General features: G+C 40.6%; 1 protein-coding gene across 2 annotated transcripts in view; it reads right to left on the bottom strand.

Moving 5' to 3' along the window:
- Nucleotides 1-23,290, bottom strand: part of LOC119911855 (phospholipid-transporting ATPase ABCA1-like) — a 172,056-nt gene that overhangs the window by 63,614 nt on the left and 85,152 nt on the right. For both annotated transcript variants that reach the window (XM_038730823.1, XM_038730824.1), the window contains exons 29-32: nt 22,609-22,748; nt 19,425-19,552; nt 2,437-2,535; nt 1,516-1,705 (exon numbers count right to left, since the gene is read on the bottom strand). In XM_038730823.1, the coding sequence (XP_038586751.1) occupies nt 1,516-1,705; nt 2,437-2,535; nt 19,425-19,552; nt 22,609-22,748 (557 nt within the window). The remainder of the gene's footprint in view (nt 1-1,515; nt 1,706-2,436; nt 2,536-19,424; nt 19,553-22,608; nt 22,749-23,290) is intronic.

The following is a 23,290-nucleotide window of genomic DNA, read 5'->3' as shown; positions in this document are numbered from 1 at the left end:
CACAACCAACGTGTCTGTGCCATCATGCACTATTTACACAGAAAATACACAGGATTTGCTGCCACACTCTCTCACTTCTGCAATCCAGTTATACAAAGGCTATCCACCAGCCCACAGTCCAGTTTGTGTGAGTTATCGCCGGTTCGAATCCAGCACGGACCGTTGCCAAAGGTGCCCTTAAGCAAGGCCCTGAACCCTTAACTGCTCCCTGAAAGAAAGCTATCCGACCTGCACAATGAAAAGAGAAGCGTACCACCAATCAGCAGAGACTGCTAGTTTCTATGTAAAACAAAGCAAAATGTGCACAAACTGTGAGTTAGCTACTGTATGAATGCAATGCTGTTTCGCAGCCTAATCTCAGGTATCAGACATCAGAACTCCGCTCCTGGCCTCTAAACTACAACAAACAATTTGTCAACCATTCTAAGACTCCAAGAGGAAATAAAATATTGACAGATTTAGCTGGGGTTAGTAATGAGACATTCAAATTCAAGCCTCTTAAAATGCAAGCATAAAGCCTGAGTAAACAGACAAAGCCATCTCTAATAAAATAACACAGGAGTGGCGGTGGCAGCTTTTCCATCGAGTCTCTGTCACTCTCTCAAGCTTAGATTTTTAAAACTGTTTAGCCCCAAATGAGGTACTACTTTTCTTTCATCTATAGTGATGGCTTCAGTCAGCAGGTGGTGGCTGGTAGGCAGAGATGTGGAGTCTCTAACTTGCCCATCGATCCAGGCCTGGATCAAGCCTCTTTAGGTCACGCCGTGCAAAATTTCCCCTAGCTGCATGTGGCCATGTGTATTGTTAAAGTAATGGTCTATAAAGGATTGGTATTGACTTCTGGAAGGTGAGACATGCAAACCTCCCGGGACTCATTGTGTGAGCAGAAAAATGAGAGGTCATTTGCAAAGTCTCTGCTGGCAGTGCATGCAAAAAAAATGTCCTAAAAGGTGCTACAAGGTGAAAGGTTGGCATGGACCTGAAAGAGTAGGTATGGGGAACAAGCTAAATTACTGGCAATGGCCAATTCAGGTATTTTCAGTGGAATCAATTTTGGCTCTACTTTCATGCATGCACGCCAGTTCACAAAAGGCAAGGCTGATTTACATTTTGCAATGCAATGCAAATTCCTTGTTAGTAAGTACCTTTACATTTCCAAATCAAAATGATGCTGACTGGGACTTTCAAACTGCAACCCAAAAGCTCCTATGAGAAGCATTTTTTATTGTGCTGTTGTGTCACTGATTTATTTTTTATTTCTTAGATTTATCATTTCATTCTACTCTCTTGCTGCAGTATATCCCACTGTGACAGACACACAGTAAGTGTACGCATTTTAGAAGTACCCCATACCCAGTACCACTGGTTTTGGCAGGGTGTTATGGTCTTGCTCAAGGGACCTCGGACAGAGACCGACACAGTGGCTGCATCAAATCTATGACCTTAAAGTCACATAGTGGTGGCCCTGACTACCATGCCACCCTCCTACCAAAAGGCACGAGCTAAGCGACTAACCTGAGGCGGAGGGAGTCCTCCTGCACCGAGTGGACAGTCAGGTAACATTATTGTCCGTTGCGGAGTGCTGCACTGACAGGAGGGGGAGGGGTTAGACATGCTCCAGTTCCCGTTGAGGAAGATGTCAGTGACGGACTGATCCACGGATGGAGTGAACCAATCAGAGCCACTAGAAGAACACGGCAACTTCCTAAGAGAAAACAATAGAGGAAATCCACATTTTTAATTGGTAATAATGACTCCCGCCAACCACATCTGCTGAAAAACATATGCACAACATGCTCTCTAATCTTAGCCATAACTGTATTGGTTGTCTAGCATGGTTAAGAAAAACACTTTTGATAAGTTACGAAACCAGTAAAGCTTGATAAGTATAATACAATGAGCGTGGAAGGAGGATCAGAATAATGTGACTGACTATGGTTTGATATCGGAAGGGTTATTTTGTACCCACTTAGAATGAACAATGTGAGCCCCGCTTAATATATATTTTAAAGACTACTGGATGATACCTCTGATTTAAAATAAAATGTGGTCTGTGTTTGAAGACCTTGAAGCACAGTAAGTCGCTCATGGCCTTTGCGCTGCACAAGCACTGGTGAACCATGTGGCCTCCAAGCTCAGAAATAGTAATAGTAATTACTGTACTGTAAAGAGGTGTACATTATTCAACTTAAACGGACTAGGATGATCATTTGCTTTTCAAAACCATTTCCAATGCTCTGGGTTACATGGCTGCCTGACAGCTTGTTTTATTTCCGTTGCAAGATTTCTTGAAGGAGGCACATACATGCATGACTCCATGTTACTAGCCACACATTTACAGCTTGCAAAGCTTAACAGTTTAACCGTTTAGCACGACTGCACATGCACACACTAACGCTACTCTTCTGGCATCCCGTGTACTCAAGAAACACTTACGGTATTGGGTCTCCATTCATGCAGCGTGTCCCAAAGCCAGGCTTGTTCACCAAGGTTTCCACCACCTGAGACACCTCGGCATTATCTGGCCCGTCGTTGCTGTGAATATAATAAATACAGACACACATTCAAACATTTCAGTGTGCAATAAGATTACCAGTTGGACCCCTTACAGTAGGTCCACATGTCACTTAAGTTCGTGAGCGTCAGACCATCTGTCACAATGTCAATAAAACAGAGCAAAAAGCATTAATTTGGGTGTTGTGTTCTGACAAAAACTTAAAAGGAAAACGAATAAAAAGCTTGGACCAGGGCCCTTTTCGTAGAGACTTAGTATAAAACATGAAGTTGCCAACTAAAACTTAAAATGTGACACAGGCTTAAACAGTGACACTAGGCTGTAGCATTGATTGGTTCAAGGCAGCTTGGATTTAACACTAGAGGACAACCTGTAGCCTGATTTACAATAAAATCACCTCTGGACATTTAAAACAGATACTAATCAGAATCTTGGTGGTCATGACCAATAATCGGCTAAGAGCTACAGTTATTCCATTGGTTGATAGAGTCAAGAGACTCTCTAATTGAATCAGCTTACAGAATGACCTGTTGTAGGAAATATGATGATGGTAAAAAATTTAAATTGTCCACCCAGAACTGTGCCTCTGACTCCTAAAACAAGCTCTGTAGTATTCAGAGGAAAACCGGTAACTATTTCTATGAAGGTCATCGTTATAATGACTTATGCATATATTTATAACACGATATAATGAGTCCATAACACATTATAACAATTGCTATAATCACTTACAAACATGCATTAGGCACTATAGCAAAGTTCATAACGTATTATGACCTTTTGATTTAATGTTTTATAACTAATAGTAATACCAGTTTATATCAATGTGCGGCAAGAATCTCCGACCATGTTCCATAACACATAACCATCGACTTATGAATACACTTTAGTCACAATTTAGAATTAGTGATATAAAATGGAATATAGCTTATAGTAATGTTAATGTTATATAGCACGTCTTTGTTTAGTTAAAGTGTTAAAATATCTATCCCTGTATAATATATTACAGGTGGACATAATACCATATGAACTAAGTTAGACCTTATAACACGTAATTGTTTGCTTTAAAGTAAAGTGACACATTTTGCGCAGGAAAACAACTTTTATTTATGTTTCTTCACTTTATGAACAATCTGTATGGATTTTGAACATTTTGCAGTTTAGCACAAAAACACAACATAAATATAGCCGCAAGCGGCGATTCGCGGGTTCATGCCTCCCCCCCCCAATATCGCCATCAAAATAATTTCACACATACGGTTCAACATTGTTATAAAACATGTCCTGTAAGTTTTGTAACAACTGGACAACCATTTTCTGATCTATAGCTTGATTTGTATCATTCCACATCCACACATCTTTACACATTTTTTGGTCAATATCTTGAAAAGGAAAGGAGCTATCACCAAGCTTTACACAACTTTATATATGCTAAGGCCAATGATGATCCATAGAAAATTTGGTGGCAATTGGAGCTACGGTCTAGGAGGAGATGTAAAAAATGTGTTGCATTATGGCAAGCGGCCATAAAAATCCTGTTTTAATGTGTTATGTATCTGTATGTGTTCTTCAAATACGCTAGTTGACCTTTTCCTTAAAAAACAACTACAGCTTTTATTTGTAGGAGAGCACTGACTGAAAAGAATAAAACGTTTACTGGGAACAAGCCCACTCAGGATTACAGACATCAGGGAGCATTAATATTTTTCTTTCATATGAGACTATATAATAAATTAATTGAAATATACACTATGTATATACTAGTATTATTAACCATACTATTTCATTAAAATGGTTTGAAAATATAGATGCCAGTAAAACTACAATACAATACTCTCTCTTGCTACTATGTTTCTAACATGTCAACAAACAGCATGGCTCCACAAAACACAGAGAGAGAGAGAGACAGAGAGAGAGAGAGAGAGACAGAGACAGACAGAGAAACAGAGACAGAGAGAGAGCAAGAGAGACAGAGACAGAGAGAGACAGAGAGCGAGAGAGACAGAGACAGACAGAGAAACAGAGACAGAGAGCGAGAGAGACAGACAGAGAAACAGAGACAGAGAGCGAGAGAGACAGAGACAGACAGAGAAACAGAGACAGAGATACAGAGAGAGACAGAGATCGTTTATACTCCTGGCTCCTTACCTTTCATCCAGCGCAGCCAGCCGCCATATTGGCGTAATAATCGCGGATAATAAAGCAGCATGAAAGCGGCTACATGACAACAAGCGCAATTCATAGCCTGGTATCAACCGATCCAGCACAACAGTTTGTCCCATACACGGAGCAGCAGCACACAGTCACGTTGATTAACGATGCTTCACTCACCAAAGCAGGCTCACTTCAGCAGAGAGGCGCAGCGGCTGCTTTTCCTCTGGGCAAACTTCTGGAGGACTGAAGTTTTTCAGAGAGCCGGCAGACTCGTTGCGGCCCCGCAGTGATGTTTAACATTTTCCACAGAGTTTAATAAACATTACGATCCAACCATCACTGCACTCATAGCGGTTTCCTCCACCTGTTTGTTGGGCAGCCATGTTTAACCCTTTAAAGTAAGCTCAGTTTCACAGCATCGTCCAGATAACTCCCGCTGGTGTCATGTTTTGCAATCCTCTCAGAAAGACGAAGATGAAGACAGGTACAGGATGGTCTCCCTCAAAGCCAGTCAGTGAGACAGTGTCCGTTTAACTGCTGTTAGCGATGTTGCTAACCTGTTGCTATCTGCAGACTAGCACGGCTCTCAGACAGTAAAGTACACAAAACTGTGTAGTGACAAACTTATTATAAACCAGCCAGGCTACTGACTGTTTGTATAATTATTAAATTACACCTTTCTGTCTGCTGCAGCTTGTGGTTAAGTTACCTCCAGAGAAAAACACACGCTGGAAGCAGCAGGCTGACTCGTAGCTCTGCTCCCTGCCCGTCGGTCACAGCTCAGGGTCAGAGGTTACCCTCTTAAAGTGACAGAGCCTGATATGACAACACCTACATGCTGCTAAGACATTTAAACTTTTTAACACATGAATGACATAATATCGGAGCTTTATTTGCCAGGTATGTGTGCACATACAACGAATTTGACTCTGGATTGTACATTGCTCACCATGCACTTACTTATACAATAATAAAATCAAACGCAGGCTACAGTATAGAGAACACATATATGCACACTATAAACAACAACAATAAAGAAAGACTGAGACAGTAGTGCAATGAGCAGAGTGCAAAGGATGCAGGAGTAAATTATTATTACCATTATTATGTACATGTTCGAGGTGGATGTGATATACAGGTACACATACATGAATACATGTACACAGTGCGATGGAGCATAGTGCAAAGGATGCTGGATTGAATAAGTATTATGTGCAGGTGTTATGTACTTGAGGTAGGTGGGTTTGGTAAACAGTATATACAATATGACAATATAGCAGTATGAAAAATGTGAGCAGCACTGAGATAGAGAATGATGAATAAATAATAATTGCTAACCAGTAAACAGGTGGCTGATTAGAGACAGAGGGGGCAGAGTGGGGGGGCTCCTCCTGAAGGCCTCGATCAACTCCACAGTTTTGAGTGTGTTAAGCTCCAGGCTGTTGTGACCGCACCAGAGAGCCAGCTGATCAACCTCCCGTCTGTAAGCCGACTCGTCACCGTCCCAGATGAGGCCGATGACCGTTGTGTAATCAGCAAACTTCAGGAGTTTGACAGATGGGTCTCCTGAGGTGCAGTCGTTGGTGTAGAGGGAGAAGAGCAGTGGGGAGAGCACTCACCCCTGGGGAGCACCAGTGCTAATAGTCTGGGTGCTGGATGTGATGTTCTCCAGCCTCACCTGCTGACTTCTGTCAGTCAGGAAGTTTGTGATCCACTGACAGGTGGAGGCTGGCACAGTGAGCTGGGTGAGTTTGGTGCTGAGGATATCTGAGATGATGGTGTTGGAACGCCAAGCTCAAGTCCACAAACAGAATCCCTGCATGTGTCCCTGGAGAGTCGAGGTGTTGCAGGATGTGATGCAGACCCAAGTTGACAGCATCATCCACTGACCTGTTAGCCCTGTAGGCAAACTGCATGGGTTCCAGCAGGGGGCCTGTAATGTCCTTCAGGTGGGCCAACACCAGTCTTTCAAAGGACTTCATGACAACAGATGTCAGATCGACAGGCCTGTAGTCATTTTATCCAGAGATGGAGGGTTTTTTGGGGACCGGGATGATTGTGGAGCATTTGAAGCAGGAAAGAACTTCACACAGCTCCAGTGAACTGTTGAAAGATCTGTGTGAAAATGGGGGCCAGCTGGTCCGCACAGATTTTCAGGCAGGATGGAGACACACTGTCTGGCCCATATGTACAGTATTAAGAATTTTATTATTATATTTTTATTTTATGCATATACTCCTCACCGGGGGGGATCCACTGGGGTAGCCACCAATTTTATTAGGGTGGCTGTGACCCCCGGTAGCACCACTGGATGGGACAAACATTTTATGATCAATAGCTTCCTTTTGTGCATTTATAGCGCCTCCTAGTGGTCAATTTGAATGAGACTTGCAGTGTATGTGTGAGGTCCTTATCTAGACATATCCTGCACGTTTTGTGTTGACTGGACAAACAAAATGCATTTTGTAGTCTGTTTTGCGTTTTATCCCCTGCAGTTTGTTGCATTTGTAGCGCCTCCTAGTGGTCAATTTGAATGAAACTTTCGGGGAATGTCGGAGGACACATCCTGAGAGATTTGTGATGACTGGAGAATGAATATGGGATTTATAGTGTAATTTGTGTAATGCTAAGCACCTTTCTTGCGCTTGTAGCGCCCCCTAGGGACGTATGTACATCATACTGTCCAGGTATATCCGGGGTACCTATCTGAACATATCCTGTGAGTTTTGTGATGATCGGCCCTACGGTTGCTGATTTGTGGTCATTTATGTCCAGAGCCACGCCCCTTGCAAAGTTCATTGGTCCATATCTTGAAAAGTAATTCAGATATCGACAAGCTTTATTCAATTTTTAATAGGCTTGAGCCAATGATGATTCACTGAAAATTTGGTGGCAATCGGAGCTACCATCTAGGAGGAGATGGGTATTTCTATGGAAGCTGATGAGCATTTCCAGTTATTCCCCCAAGTTTCATGTTTCTCCCTCATTCCAGCTCACGGGAATTTGAGCTACGAGGTATGAACCCTAATTACATCAAGGAAACTCTTTCTCTGGGTGGTGAAAGATTGCTTAAGAGAAGACCTGTTACCGACCATAACATCATGTAAGAAGAGGCTCAGATGTTTTCACAGATGAAAGGCGAGCCTATGGACAGGCCCTAACAGATGCAGTGGACAATTAAAGACAACCGCTTCACAAAACGTATCAAAGGACGTTTAAAAGTAATTTAATGGGAATACTGTTTGGGCAGTAGGGATGAGAATCTCTTGGCACCTCACGAGTATTTGATTACGATTCAGAGGGCGGCGATCTATTTTGATGCATCTTTTTTTTCTATGTGAGTTCTGGATAATTACTAAGCATTTCATTTGCACATTAAAATCCTAAAGAAACGTCTCCTCAATTGGTTAAAAGGACTACTTTACATCCCTGATTTACTTTACTAGCCTCAGCTCCTCCTGGTCACCAGTGTCCTTCCTTTAACAATCAGCTGTCAGACTCCTCTGAAAACTAAAATATAATTTAACTATCAGGATGTACAGTATGTGAATTGGACACCAGTTTAGCTTGAACCTGATGTTCTCATTCCTCGACAAGTTAGGTAGTAATGAGAAATTACTAATTTAGCTAACGTTACATTGCAGCCAAAAAATAGAACAAAGTGCTTTAAAGGGCAGATAAGATACAGACTTAAGGGACACACTGTGACCTTCAATGCACATGTTCTGCCAGACTGACAACTTACTAAGAAATTTAAATATTTTCCTCTGCTAACTTTCACCATCACGTTGTCCCCGTTCTGTCGCTCTCTGTCTCTCGCTGGCACACACACTGGCTTTGCACACACAGGAAGCCAAAACAGCGATAAGTGTTGCTGCACGGTGTGCCGGTGAAAATCAATAGTGTCGCGGTCATACTGATGAGCATGTGAAATTTTAGTAGCGTGGTCATTCTTCCGGCACATTGACTGTATATAAAGGTCCGGTGTTATGCCGAGTTTTGCCTGCCTGCCGAGAATTGCATGCACCTCCAAATACTGCTTTTAAACGCTATAATATTCTTTGTGGGGTTCATCAATGGTGATAAATGATTCGAAGTATATATTTTATGAACGTTTAGAGTATTTAATATTTTAATAAACTTAATAGAAGTACCATTCCTTGAGATTCAGTAAATATATGTGGTGATAACCGCATTTAATCAATGAGCACAGCAAAGTGTCTGAAAAGGACCTAAAGAGGTGGATGCATAATCCGGCAGAACAGATTTTGCAGGCCACTTGCCGAGATTTGCACATTCCGTCGAATACAGGGGCAACACTGGTCTCAGACCAGTAACAGGCCCAATCCCAATTTCCCCCCTCTCAGACTCACAGACATTGCGGCGCGTTCCCGGGAAGTCCATTAGGGCTGTCCCACTGTTGAACCGTCAAGTGCGCGAGGGCTCTCTCGCGGACATTTTGAGCCCTTTATAGACCCTTTTCATTTTCAAGTCCGCATTTCTGCAAACTTTGGCTGAGGGAATTGCCCACAGTTCATAGCGGTATGACGTGAAACACAGGGGTTACCGGGGGAAGCCCAGAAGCGGGAGAAAAATAGAGAAGAATAAAACAGTAAACAAACAAACATCAACACCTACACTGATGTTAACATTGTTGTTTTCTTAACTTAAGATGGTGCATAGAACACATGAAGTCAGAGGAATGCAATCACCTTTTTATAACTGTAAGGATTATGAATGAGAGAGGTGAGCGGCAGAACGTGACGGTAAAAGTTAGCGGAGGAAGTTACTTAGTTGTCAGTCTGGCAGAACATGTGCAGTGTAGGTCACAGACTGTCTTAAGTCTGTTGTTTCCGCAACTGCTGAAAACATGAAGGCGGTTAGCGCTAGCTAACATGTCCCCTGTAAAGCACATTTTTGGTTGCAATGTAGCTGAATTAGTGTGTCATTACTACCCAACTTGTCGAGGAATGAGAACATCAGATTTAAGCTTAGCTTTTCAGAGGAGTCTGACAGCTGATTGTTAAAGGAAGGACACTGGTGACCAGAAGGAGCTGAGGCTAGTAAAGTAAATCAGGGATGTAAACTAGTCCTTTTAAGCAATTGAGGAGACATTTCTTTTAGATTTTAATGTGCAAATGAAATCCTTAGTAATTATCCAGAACTCACATAGAAAAAAAAGATGCATCAAAATGGATCGCCGCCCTCTGAATCGTAATCAAATACTCGTGAGGTGCCAAGAGATTCTCATCCCTACTGCCCAAACAGTATTCCCATTAAATTACTTTTAAATGTCCTTTAATACGTTTTGTGAAGCGGTTGTCTTTAATTGTCCACTGCATGTGTTAGGGCCTGTCCATAGGCTCGCCTTTCATCTGTGAAAACATCTGAGCCTCTTCTTACTGTCTGAGCTTTTAAAAACAGTATCACAAATGAGAGTGTCCTCCAGCCCACTTGATGTAATACCTACAAAGTTTTTACTGAAAGTAATGGATTCTGTTGGGCCCCATTTGATCTCTGTTTTCAACAGCTCCTTATCTACTGGTTGTGTCCCTGATTATTATAAAAGGCTTGAGTGAACCCACTTTTAAAGAAACCTGGTTTGTATCCCTCCCTCCCACAAAATTTTGGACCAATTTCAAAACTCCCTTTTATTGCAAAACTTTTAGAAAGAATGGTGTCCAAACAATTGTTCACTGTGCTGGAAAATAACAAATTATTTGAAAAGTTTCAGTCTGGTTTCAGGAAGTACCACAGCACTGAGACTGCCCTGCTTAAAGTCACCAATGACCTTTTAATGTCTGCTGATGAAGGCATGTGCTCAGTCCTTGTACTCCTGGACCTTAGCGCTGCTTTTGACACCATTGATCACAACATCATGTTAGACAGACTGAGGCACTGGGTGGGGATCTCTGGTACTGCTCTAGAATGGTTTTCATCCTACCTGTCAAATAGGAAGTTTTGCGTGTCTGTAAACAACCATGTCTCTTCGTTCTGTCCAGTTAAATATGGTGTGCCTCAGGGGTCGGTCTTAGGACCCATTTTGCTTTCCTTGTATCTGCTTCCCCATTGGACATATTATCCATAAACATGGTATTTCTTTTAATATTTATGCTGATGACACACAAATGTATGAATGCTGAGTTCACTTAACAACTGCCTTCGTGAAGTAAAAAAATGGATGTCAAATAATTTCCTCCAGCTGAACTCAGACAAAACAGAAATCCTGGTCATCAGGTCCCAGAAGATGGCAAATCAAATACTGCCATCTGCTGGTTCCCTAGTAAATCACATTAAGCCTGTGGCAAAGAACCTTGGTGTTTGGTTTGATAGTAATTTAAATTTCGAGCAGCACACCACAAAGCTTGTTCAATCATGTTTTTATCAACTTATATAGCAAAAATTCGATCTATGTTAACTTTTAAGGACACAGAGACCATTTTACATGCCTTCATCTCATAATGCCTGGATTACTGCAAAAGCCTTTTCACTTGTTTAACCCAAAAATCTACGGATTGACTCCAGACTGTCCAGAACTCAGCTGCCAGGCTTTTAACCAGAACAAAGAAATATGACCACATTGCCCCTGTGTTAGCTTCATTACACTTGCTCCCAGTATGTTTTAGAATTTACTTTAAAATTTAATTGTTCACTTTTAAAGCTCTTCATGGCCCCTCGCCTTGTTATATTTCTGACCTTTTAGTCCCATACACACCAGCACGTACCTTGAGATCCTCAGGCAGAGGTCTGTTGTCTGTTCCAGAGTCTCGACTGAAAACTAAAGGGGACAGAGCGTTTGCAGTCAGGGCCCCGAGGCTCTGGAACAGGCAATACAGGCTATACTGCCCAAGGAAATCAGGTCGGCTGAGTCAGTGAACTCTTTTAAGTCCCTTCTTAAAACATACTTTTATAGGAGAGCCTTTCCCGATCTTATTTGACTTTATTTTATCCCTTTTATTTTATTCTATTTTACTTATTTTATATTTATCTTAAACGTGTATTTTGGTCTTTTCAATGTTTTCTTGCTTTTATCTTGTATTGTTTGTATTATTTTGGGTATTATTGTCTTTACACTTGTTAAAGCACTTTGTAACTTGTTTTTGAAAAGTGCTCTACAAATAAAGATTATTATTATCATTATTACATGATGTTATGGTCGGCAACAGGTCTTCTCTTAAGCGATCTTTCACCACCCTGACAATGAGTTTCCTTGATGTAATTCTAAATTGTGACTAAAGTGTATTCATAACGAGGCAGAGTCGATGGTTATGTGTTATGGAACATGGTCGGAGATTCTTGCCGCACATTGATATAAACTGGTATTACTATTAGTTAAAAAACATTAAATCAAAAGGTCATAATACGTTATGAACTTTGAACTATAGCGCTTAATGCATGTTTGTAAGTGATTATAACAATTGTTATAATGTGTTGTGGGTGAATTTATGATTCTCACTAATCCATCCTTAGGAGGATCTGGACTTCATCAATGACCAATACAGGGAACAAAAGATACCAACTTTGCAATTCAGAGTCAAATGTAAATTAATTGATCCACCATGTTTAATTAGTGTTATCTGAAGAATGGGAAGATTTTGTTGTGAACTCAACCAGATGCACTTCAAAGAAGGTCGGATGGTGTCAAAAGAGGGAGGGAAGTTTCCCTCCCCGAGAGTTGACCTTTTCACATGTAAAAACCAGCGACATCGCCTGGTGTTTGGTAAGGACCGGCAGAGACTCAATCAGACAATGCATCGCTTAAGGATTATGTATTCAAAGAGCCTTAGTGAACCTTTCTAGCCTTAAAAGGTGTAACTAAAAGACAGTCAACAGGACAGGAAAAGGGGCAATCTGACCCCTTTCTCCCTCCCGCAGGTCACCTCCGGCCTCAACCTGACTCTTTTCTCTCCACAGAACGGCTGAGCCATAAATCACCATTTCATTCTCTGATAGCCGATGCGATAAGCCAGGAATGCAAAGAAAAGAGACCATAACAACCCCTGTTTCTCGAACCAAGCAAGGTTCCATCCATTATAACGGTGTTTGTTCTGTTTAAATAATAACCTTGCTAAGTGAGCGTTTGCCTCCGAGTTTAGTAAGTAATGACCCTGTTGTTATCCTTTTAGTGATGTTTCCCTGTTACTCCCTAGTAATCACTGTCTGTTCAGTATTAACTGATGCTTTAGTTAAATGTTTCATATACAATTTCCTACCAAAATATCCATGGATACGCTCGTGTGTATCACCAGCCTCTCAGTTAAAGTGGAATGTCTACTGTTTTCTCGTGTGACCCGAGCGCCACCAAGGGGATAGGAAAAGTATAACACGCAAGTGTTTAAAACTCGGCTTACACTGACAATGATCGCTAAGTAGGCCTACCTATAACCATGTAATTGCATAAACGAGATTTTGTTGCCACGCTTACATCTAAATGGTCTCTTGAGTTAAAACCAATCCCCAGCAAGTATACTGACGACATGTAATTAAGCATTGTTACGTTTTATATAACCATTATAACCTTTTTCCATAGTGTTTAGCCTCGTTTTAATTGTCTTTATCCGAATGTTTAGAACTGAGTATTTTTCAATGTATATTTCTTTATCCCAAAAAGTTAACACCTTTGGGGGACTTCCCTCGAGACCCTCTCCCAAATTGACGTCACCACTACCTAATGAAGTCAAATAAAAGGCCTTGCTTTTTGTTTTTCTCTTCTCTTCTAAAAAAAAAGCTCTTCTTCTAAAACTCTCTTGAAACTAAACATATACACTCTCTTAACTTCCATTTTTTTTCGTTTTGGAATTAAATTTCCTTCAGACGTGCTGAGAAAGCTACCAACCTGAATCCCAATTTTCTTAGCGGGAGATTTGATTTTTTATTTTTGTTTGGAGCTGCCTGGGTGAAACTTTCCCCAGACCTGTTTAATCTCAGCAACATTAAATAGCGAATGTGTGAGTTTATTTGATTTTGTTGTTGCAACCTCTGATGATCGTTTTGAACAACTTTGGACCAGAAACTCAGAAGCCTTCATTTATGGCCTTGAATGAATGAAACCACGGCTCTGACGACAGAACCCGGAGTGGCTTCCGCTATAGCGACACCAAACAAACTGAGATCAGAGTAAAAGCCTTGGCTGACGGCCCGTTGCTGCAAGCGCTTCCCACAAAGGACTCCGGAACAAATCCACCGGTTTCAAACTCAACTCGAAAACGCCACTGGGGTCGGGCCAGAACCAACTCCACGAGCCAACCGGTAGTCGAGCCTTGCTACGGGACCTGCGGCAACGGTAGGGCAAAACAGACCACACTCTGTGACACGTTGGTGTTCTCTAGTTGGCTCCATCCACCGTTAATAAACCCCTAGATTAGTCAAACTAAATCTGCAACCTAATTTCGGTCATTCGTTCCCTCATACTCGTAGAATTCTCTCCCTCTACAAAATAAACTGAAATTCAATCGAGCCTTACATAGGCTACCCTGTTCATTACCTCCTGGTTGTCATATTGCTGTCCCTGCAATATTACCACATTTACCCACTATTGTACTCTCTTTTGTTAGTTAATAAATTCACCTTGAGCACAGTGATGTTGTGTGTGTGTTATTAAGAATCTAGAGTCCCTATACATAGAACTCATCCTCAGATTTGAGATTGACTGATTGACTAGAGTTTACGATTTCAGAATAACTGAACCAGTAACAACTAATGAATTACCAGAAATTCGTGTAATTCTCAGGCCATACTCAAGGACCTAAAGCCTTGGGCGGACAAGCAAATCTTTAAGGTGGTGCTCCTAATTTCGGGGCATAAATTAATATTCACGGAAATATTAATTTTCATAACTGTATTAAAATTTTACGTAGCCTAGATCTGCTACAATTTACTTCAACATGCTGATTTTGATTCAGGGACCGAACCATCCAGAAGTAGGTACACATGTCCACTAATACAGAAAAAAGAGTGGTGTGATTTGTGCCTGGTCTGGGCTGCTACGTCACCCCTCTTGTTACCGTTCTCGGGAGAGAAGAGGAAGACAAAGACATTCCTGTGATCCCAAGAATATGGGCACTGTATTAATACTGACGTGAATTGATTTTATTTGCCTTTCTCATTTCCTGTTATAAGTATATGTACGCATAGGGAGAAGTGTATCTGTCATAATGATCAAAGATGTAATCTTTGATCTAGATTAACAGTCTACTACTTCAGATACTTATTGCAAAGTGGATAATTCTATTATTCACACAATATGTGTTTAGTGTCTTTCAGAAACTGATGAGGCCAAGTTTTCAAACATGGGAGGTTCAAACTGCATCAAACAAAATACCTTTCTTGTGATATCGGGGTTTATGCTAGATTCTTATTACTGAAGATAATTTAGTATAAGCTTTAGATCACAAAGGCTCTCCATTCAATACTCATGATTTGGAAACGTAAATATTTCACTCATACTTATCTAAATAACCTCTCAGTAGCTGAACAGTGCATAAAAGTGATCTCACCGGCCAATGCTAAAGTTATCCACTTATCGGATCACTCTGGTCCTCAATGATATATCAATTATTCATTGCTGGATTCCTAACATGGCCGCATTTATCTATTCATCTGTTTGTCTAGTAGTTATTAGTTGTGTGTGTAATAAATGTTTCTCGTATAAAGTCGTTGCTCTTCGTTTTATGTGATTTACTTTCAGTCAATTTACGTACACATTCCCTTTTACCTCACAAAGCTAATTTGTGCACTACCTCTTGACTGATCAAGAGACAGGACTTAGTTTAAAACTGAGCTACATTTTAACTGTATGTTAGTGGTGGAGAATATTAATTAAATTGCTGCTGCTTCAATATGTATTCACTATATATTGGCATAGAAGGCAGGCAGACCTAGGGTATTTGCTACACTGTGCAGCCTTGATAATATCACATTGCAGGGAAGACTGACAACGAATAAAAAGAGCTGAGTTGACATTGTGGTGAAGCAGAGCAAGCGGAGTCTGACTTTTAACCTCTATTGTTGGTTGGACTGGTGTCACATTGAACAGCAAAGATATTCTGAGATTTGAGATTTGTAATAAAAACCTCTGAATTCCGTCATTATGTTTAGAATACGATGAAATGTCTGAAACCTATTAGGATTTTTACACGTTTTCTATCCTGTCTCCCGTCACAATTGATTAAGATTTTATAAAGTGTCTAATCTTTCTTCCACACTGGCAAAGCACAGGAGTTTAGATGGTCATTAATCTTAAACATATCTTGACATCCAAGAAGGCATGAAAGGAAATGTAAAACACCAGGGAATAGGATGCGGCGCATGTCAAGTATACAACATAATATACAACAGCAATGCTGCATGAAGACTGGGGTTACCTTAATAAAAAGCGAGAGAGCAATTATTGAGTTCACTAACTCTTTTCATTCGCCCAAGACTCAAAACACGAATTCCCAAAACAACATTGACTGTACGGTGACGTGCACTTTTCCTCTACAGAGTCCAGCTCTGTCCTGGTGTGCATTCTTGTGAATGCAGAGACCGATATGATTCTATTCAAGGGTCTGTGTACAGTATAGGCTCTTCACGGCCTTTCATTATCATCTGAGTGTCCTGTACATATCGAAGCCCTGTGTCTCAGTTAAACAATCTTCCAATTCCATTCTCATTACTAACCACACACATTCTGCCCTTTATCTTAAGGGTACCGGGGGAGTTAAAACACAGTGTTTCATAAAGACCATCGTGATGGCTTTCTGCCAGCAGTGGCCGCAGCCCAGCCAACCATTTGGATTAATACAGTGTTCATTGTCTCATTTAGAGGCGTCTCCATGAAGGTCATACAGTCATTTCCTTGGCCACCAGTGAGTGCAATTGAAGTGGTTCAATTGTAAAAATGGATTATGTGCAGCCATCTGTTTTGCAATTAACAATGGCTGGGTTACCACGTTATTCAAGATAATAAAACTATTGAACAGTTCTGAAATGAAGACTTGTGCATATACACAGAAACAGTGGAACTAATGAATAGCTCACCTAGTCATAATGAAACATCATCGGAGTAAGAACTGAGACAATATTAGAAGAAAATCAAATGAAGGCTACATTATATTATAGGAATAACCCTTGTGGAGAATATGAAACCAAAGAGTGTCCTTGATCTATTATTTGGAGCGTAAATATTACTTGCCACATTGTAACATTTCATTGCAATTTCTAAAAAGCAATTTAAACCAAAAGCCAAAAATACAGTGGATAACTAATTCACATTTTACAGTTATACATTATACACCAGTGAGCAGGGTTCAAAGCCCCTTGAACTTCAAGATCAACCACTATCTTCAATCACTCTAAATCTAAAATGGATCATTGGAATATATGATGTATACAGTACTGCAATGCTCCTCTGAATGAACTTTTAAGATGAAAAGGCACACTCGTTTTAATCCCACAGTCATCATGAAGCAGGATGTTTGTGTAAAGTCACTCAGGAGAAAAGACAACATTTAATGAGTGGTCAGAGAAATTAAGAGCACTGTTTTTAAAATGTATAGCACAAGAATTGTTCCCAGGCATTCCAGAGAAAATTTAATGTGCAGTTCAAGTTTTGCCACTTTGCCAGAGACCATGTGACAAAGCCCATGAATGAATCTTCAAGCCAGTTTCTTCCCCTCACTTGTCACATGCTGCATTGTGTTGACATAAAGAAGAGAATATATACTGGTCTGTTATTCTAATAAGAAAAGCACCATCAAGTGTTTAGAGTCAGGACAAGCTGCAAAGGAGATATATTACCACAGTATCATGAAAGAGCCTTGTCAGTCTCATGACAACACATGGCAAGGTTGCGGCAATACACTGAAAGTATCTTTTATGGATAGCTATGTGTCTTCTAGGGTGTTGCCAGATAATCTAGGTACGTTGTGTGTAACTGGTTTCTGAGTTTTTGATAGTGTGTGGCTGTTGCCCTACTAGATGGTTGCTGCTAAGCACTAATGACTACTCCATGTACACCTGGAAGTGGTGACAGAGGAATTTATAAAAGAGGTAGAAGTAGTAAGAGAAAATGGATTATGTTTTGATGTTTCAGCACCATGGAGAGAGACATGCTATTTTGAACACGGAGAGGTGCAGACAGACTGAATGTGTGCGTATGTTTCAGTACTGGAGGGAATATTGCATTTAAAGGTTTCAGTTGCATTGTCGGCATGAATGCTGAGTTAAAGCCTGGAAGAAAAGCACAGCATTATACTTTTGGACTACTTTAAAAAGCATGTCCTGTTTCAGGAACAAAATGTACCGAAAATCTTCTTTAATGCAATAAAGTCCCAAGTGTAGTGCACTGTTTTAAGATTCTAGCTTCAGCATCAAGACCAGTCCCCCTTCCCTTTATTAAAATGTTTGTGAAGGGACACAATTAAAGTTCATAGCACCGGTTTCCTCAATGAGTTGATATGAGTTAATATGTATATATGAGGCCAAAACTATTAGTTGTCGATGTTGTCGGCTGGTACTGTGTGGATATAATCAAATACATGAATACAAGAAGTGTTATGACTATAAAAGTATTATGACTGGGCAATTCTACTTTAAAACTAAGCAAAGCATTACCACCATGTTGAAGGCAGACAATGGTAAGATATAATAAGTTTTTGGTCTGAGTTTCTGAAACAGAATATTATTATTATTATTATTATGTTAGATCAAATCAAACTAAAGTGTATAAATACGTCAACAAACAAAAAGAGTAGCGTCTCACTCTGACCAACAACTAAGATTGTATCTTAAATAAACCAGTTTCAGGTTACAGTTATTTGTGTCTTGATATCTTCAAAGTGAATTTCTACAAAGTGCTGCCAGGGTGAAATACCTGCAGGGTAGATAAGCAGCGACAGCTTCATGTCACAAGAACAGATTATGAATACACCGCCAAGATTAGTTTGATGGTTTGGATAGATGCTGTAACCAGTGATGCATATTAGATTTTAATTGGCATTTTTATTAGAATTCAACTGGCATTTTTACAGCACTTTTGATAGGATAGAGCATGTTGCAGCAATTTTGAGTGTACTGGTGTGAATGGAGAGATTTTACCAGTAGTGTCATAAAAGTAAATGTGCACATGAAAATAGTGATATATGTCTCATCTTTAGTGGGTTTTTATTAACTGTTATCCTTAAAAAGCTGAGATTCTTTAAAAAAAAAACATTTACAGTGGTGCCCATCTGTGTGTTGTTATTATGATATGTGTCTACATCCTCTGCAATAAGTCTAGTTTGTTCTCAGCCAAGCCACCAAGGCCATGCCTTGTCACTAAGTATGTCTGTTATTCTCAATGACAGAATAGCAAGCTGCTGCCAAGGAAGGGACAGTGTCCAGATTGATGACCTCAGCAATGCAGAAATTTCCTGGCAATCAGACAGCAGTGAGCAGTACTGTGACATGTTTGGCTTTCTGTCTTGGAAGTGTCTTATAGCCTGTTGTTCATTTACTCAGCCTGGTTTGCTATTGTTGCTTGTGCTACCATAACTACCCGCTTCATCTCCTAATTATTCACACACACAGACACTTTTCCTCTGATAACAGCAAATATCATTTGCTAGAGGATTCTTCCCTGAAAGAAACGTGTCGCTTCTGGGTAAAAGCAATATAGAGCAAACTGTTTTCATAAAATTTGACAGATTGCTGTGAACAATCATCTAAATTAACGTCTGTGCTGAACTGGGTTAAAATGCCGTAATGTTTCTAGCCAATATCATAATGTGGTTACCTGTAAAAGGTGGTTTGAGGCAGACCGTACATCCAGGGTTGCAGCTCCAGACTCGGATACTCAGTGAACGGTGGGACGATGAGTGAGAAGATCAGAGACATGCACACAAAAACAGCAGGCAGGACCACCTAGGAGGACGGTGAGAAATGTAAAGTCAAAATACCGAATAAAAGTGTCCCTGTCCCTACTGAGACATTGTACATCTGAAAACTCACGAGCAGAGCGGCATGTATGTCGTTTCGATTATATAAACAGTTAATTTTATGACCAATGTAATGTTACAACATACAGTGACACAATTATGAATAATAAGATTATAGCTGGAGCCCTATACACGCGGTGGGGGGGGGGCATTATCATGCAGTCTGCATGGCTGATACAAACGCATATTAATGTGTGTAAGCGTGACAGCACAAGATTCAATGCGAGATCAATTTCATCATTCCCCTCCCGGATCCCCCTCACCATCATTACGTGCTACAAAATGACTGATGCAATCAACAATAACGTGGGGCCGCTGCAATAACGTGTGCACATTAATATGCTCCCCGCCAACTTGTTTGGGCTCTTCTGCACGCTTTATGAGTTTGATTAAACACTTCCAACGCTGCCACTGTCATCTGGCCACGCAGATATAATTAGTTTTCTCGATATTTTCTTGTCTTTTGTGTTATTTTGTTTAAAAAAAACAGACAATCCACCCCCCACCCCAACCCCATCCAATCCTCTTTTCTCCATCATGTAATTCTCTTTTCATTTCATTGTTAGAGCTGACAAAAAGGTCAGTGGGAAAAACGCAAGCTATCTTTAATGTTTAATCACTTGTAGGTTGGGGCGCACTCAGCAGCAGGGGGAGGTCTGCGTACACTTGATTAATTGTAGGGCATGCAATTTGCCAGGTCAATTCAAGATGCTACAATTAAAAATCCTAAATTTACTGCAAGGAGCTATGGCCATGGAAATGCGCTCTGAAGACAGATAATGAGCAGCAATGAGACTGAAAAGCTTAATGGCAGACCGCAAAAGAAAGAACTATTCTTTTTCTGTTGCTCTCTCCTCTCTCTCTCTCTCCCTCGACCGTAATTGCAGGTGACAGCTGGTACTTCGTCCATCGAGAGAGATCTGGAAAAAAAAAACGGCGAGCCATTATGCTCTCAAAGCCAAAGCACTCCCATGAACAATGCATGAGTTTATCGCATTCTCAAGTTTGGCGGGGATTTTAAGAGGAGGACAGGATTATATGCAAAGTGGGTATAAACACCAAAACACGATTAAGATGAGTCCTATTTCCTGCAAAGTCAAATGCCTCATTAGATTGAGTTTGTCTCCTCAACAAACATTTATGTTTATCCAATTTCATTTGTGAATAATAGCTTTACTGCTGCACTGGTGGATAATAGCATCACCTTGCTTATTATTTCCTATGGACAAAATCACATCCACAGCAGTGAACAAAAACAATACAGAAACTTAAATACAGCAAATGAATACATCATGAACCTTGCTGTGGTGATTCTTAGATTAAAAAAAGCAAAAGAAATATTCGCAACTGCAATATGTACACCGACTGCTGCTTAATGGCAAGCTTGCTGCAGCTTGAAAGGGTTGTCGTTGTAGTCAGTTGAGTTTGAGCTCCAAACAGCAGAAACTCATCCACTGCAACATAACCAATAACCGCTTCTCCCGGATTCTGACATTGCCAAGACTCGCCTGTCCCCAACTTTCATTCCCATAAATCACTCCTTTTGTGTTACATGCCATAATCCTTTTTATACTCCCCCTAACCGCTTGTATTCGAGGAGATTACCTCACCCCACAATCATATCTGCTGACAATGGGAGCTGTTGACGTGAGGGGGGGGGGCCTTTAGCCAAATGAATAAAGAGGGAGAGGTGCACCTTGCAGACAATGTGCACCCTTGTACGTACGCACGCATACACTTATCCTTCTATCCTGCTCTACGTCCGCACTAAAGAGGGACGTCCAAGACTGACAGTGACTAATGGGGACTGGTACTGCAGCAAATTACAAGAGGAACCTGTACACCTCACAAAGGTGAAACATCGTTCTCTCTCTCTCTCTCTCTCTCGCTCTCCCTTTCACACACACAGGACAGCACACTGGAGCAGATGATGAGCAGCACTTCAGTCATTTTTCAGTTGTGATTATTTCAGCATCATGGCAGCTGTCATAACTGATATGATATTTACATACACACTGTGAATCTCGATGGGTTGTGGTATGCGTGTGTTAACCCACTTTAAGTCAGAACACACTTTTTTAGAACTTCGAAATTGCTACTTACCGAAATTGGTTTTGACTTTTTTAAATTACATCTGTTTATTGGTTTTGACTTTTGAAATTATGTTTATGAGGAGCAAAATAATATAGACGTACACTTAATAGGCTAACAACAATCTGTCAACGCTGTAATTGTTATGCGATCACATTTAATACATAGTTAATGAAAACACATGATTAGCACACAGCAGAATGAAGGAAAAACAAATCATGGGTGTCACTTTGCCTTTCTGGTGCCAATCACAGCGATCAGGTGAGACTGATGGTGCTCTAATTGAAGCCAACAAAACACCTTTCGGCGACTCACTCTACACACAAATGTATTAACAGTTTCCTGGCCACACTAGGCATGACTGTGTGTCCAAGTGTAAAGGTGAGAGACCTGATATATCGGCCCTATTGGGGCTGAAACAGGTATGGACACGTTTCTGCTCACATAAAGTGATTTATCAGAAACTGAAGAGTAAAATCTCCTCCACCACAGCAATAAACACTCATGTTTATGCCAACTTCAGCCTCTGCAGTCCCTCGAGTGTTCTTTGGTGTAACACATGGCTCCCTTGGGAGGTAAAGATGATTATTGTCCGTGCAGTTTACTGACATCATGTTACATCATTCTGGGTGCTGCTCGTCACATTTTTCAAACTCTTTCCTTTCATATATCCTGCCTTCTGTGTCGATTTCTATTCCCACAACTTAAATTCAAAAACAACTATTGACTCCATCAAGATGGATGACTTCTCTCTTACTCTATCATATGTCATATGTCATTAACTGATTTTGAAAGCCAACATGTATTTCATACAATCATACCTCGATCCTCCTATGCAGCCCTCCTTGTATAACCCTTAAATACATCAGTTTGACAGACTGAGGCCATTACCTGGGCAATGAGTCCCTTGCGGCTCCTTCGGGCGTTGTGGAAGCGCTTGATAAAGAGTGCCAGGAACTGCCTCCTGATCAGCTTCCATCCGGTGATGACTGTGGATCCCTTCCCACTGACACTGGCGTTCTTTGTTAAGTCTGGAGTGGACATTAACCCACCGTGTTATTTATCATATATGCATATGTAAAAGACCTGCTGAGCACAGCTAATGGGCTAATCAAATATAACTTAAGTGTTAAACCTGCCAGCTGCACTTGCTCAGTCATCAGTGTAGTATATTGTGTATCATGTTTTGGAAATGGTATTTGGTATTTATTTCAGGAGGGAAAAGGGCTTTGCAGACACTTTGGTTTTATGTCTGACACTCACCAAGAATATAGTTAGAAAAAAAAAAAAGCTCTATCTTTTCACTGTAGTCATTAAGATAATAAAGCATGTCCTGATTGAAAACCATTTCCACAAGGAAAGAAATTTTATGCAAGTGAATTTGTTTCATATGGGTAAAATTGAAAAGGTGAAGAGACAGGTTAGATAATGTTGTATGGATTGGAAGGAAATTCAGTTTGAAAATGGCTTATTCTGAAGACAAAGCTTTTGTTTATGCCCTCTTTTCAAAACGGCCACTGAGGTGAAACAGTCAAATTGAAGCCAAACTAAATTAAGTTAATAACTGAAGAAT

Source organism: Micropterus salmoides, unplaced genomic scaffold (assembly GCF_014851395.1).
Source record: "Micropterus salmoides isolate LMB-PRFRI ecotype aquatic unplaced genomic scaffold, ASM1485139v1 Ms_hic_scaffold_2, whole genome shotgun sequence".
Taxonomy (NCBI): domain Eukaryota; kingdom Metazoa; phylum Chordata; class Actinopteri; order Centrarchiformes; family Centrarchidae; genus Micropterus; species Micropterus salmoides.
The sequence above is the reverse complement of the archived record's forward strand: the minus strand, read 5'-3'. Positions and strand labels throughout refer to the sequence as shown.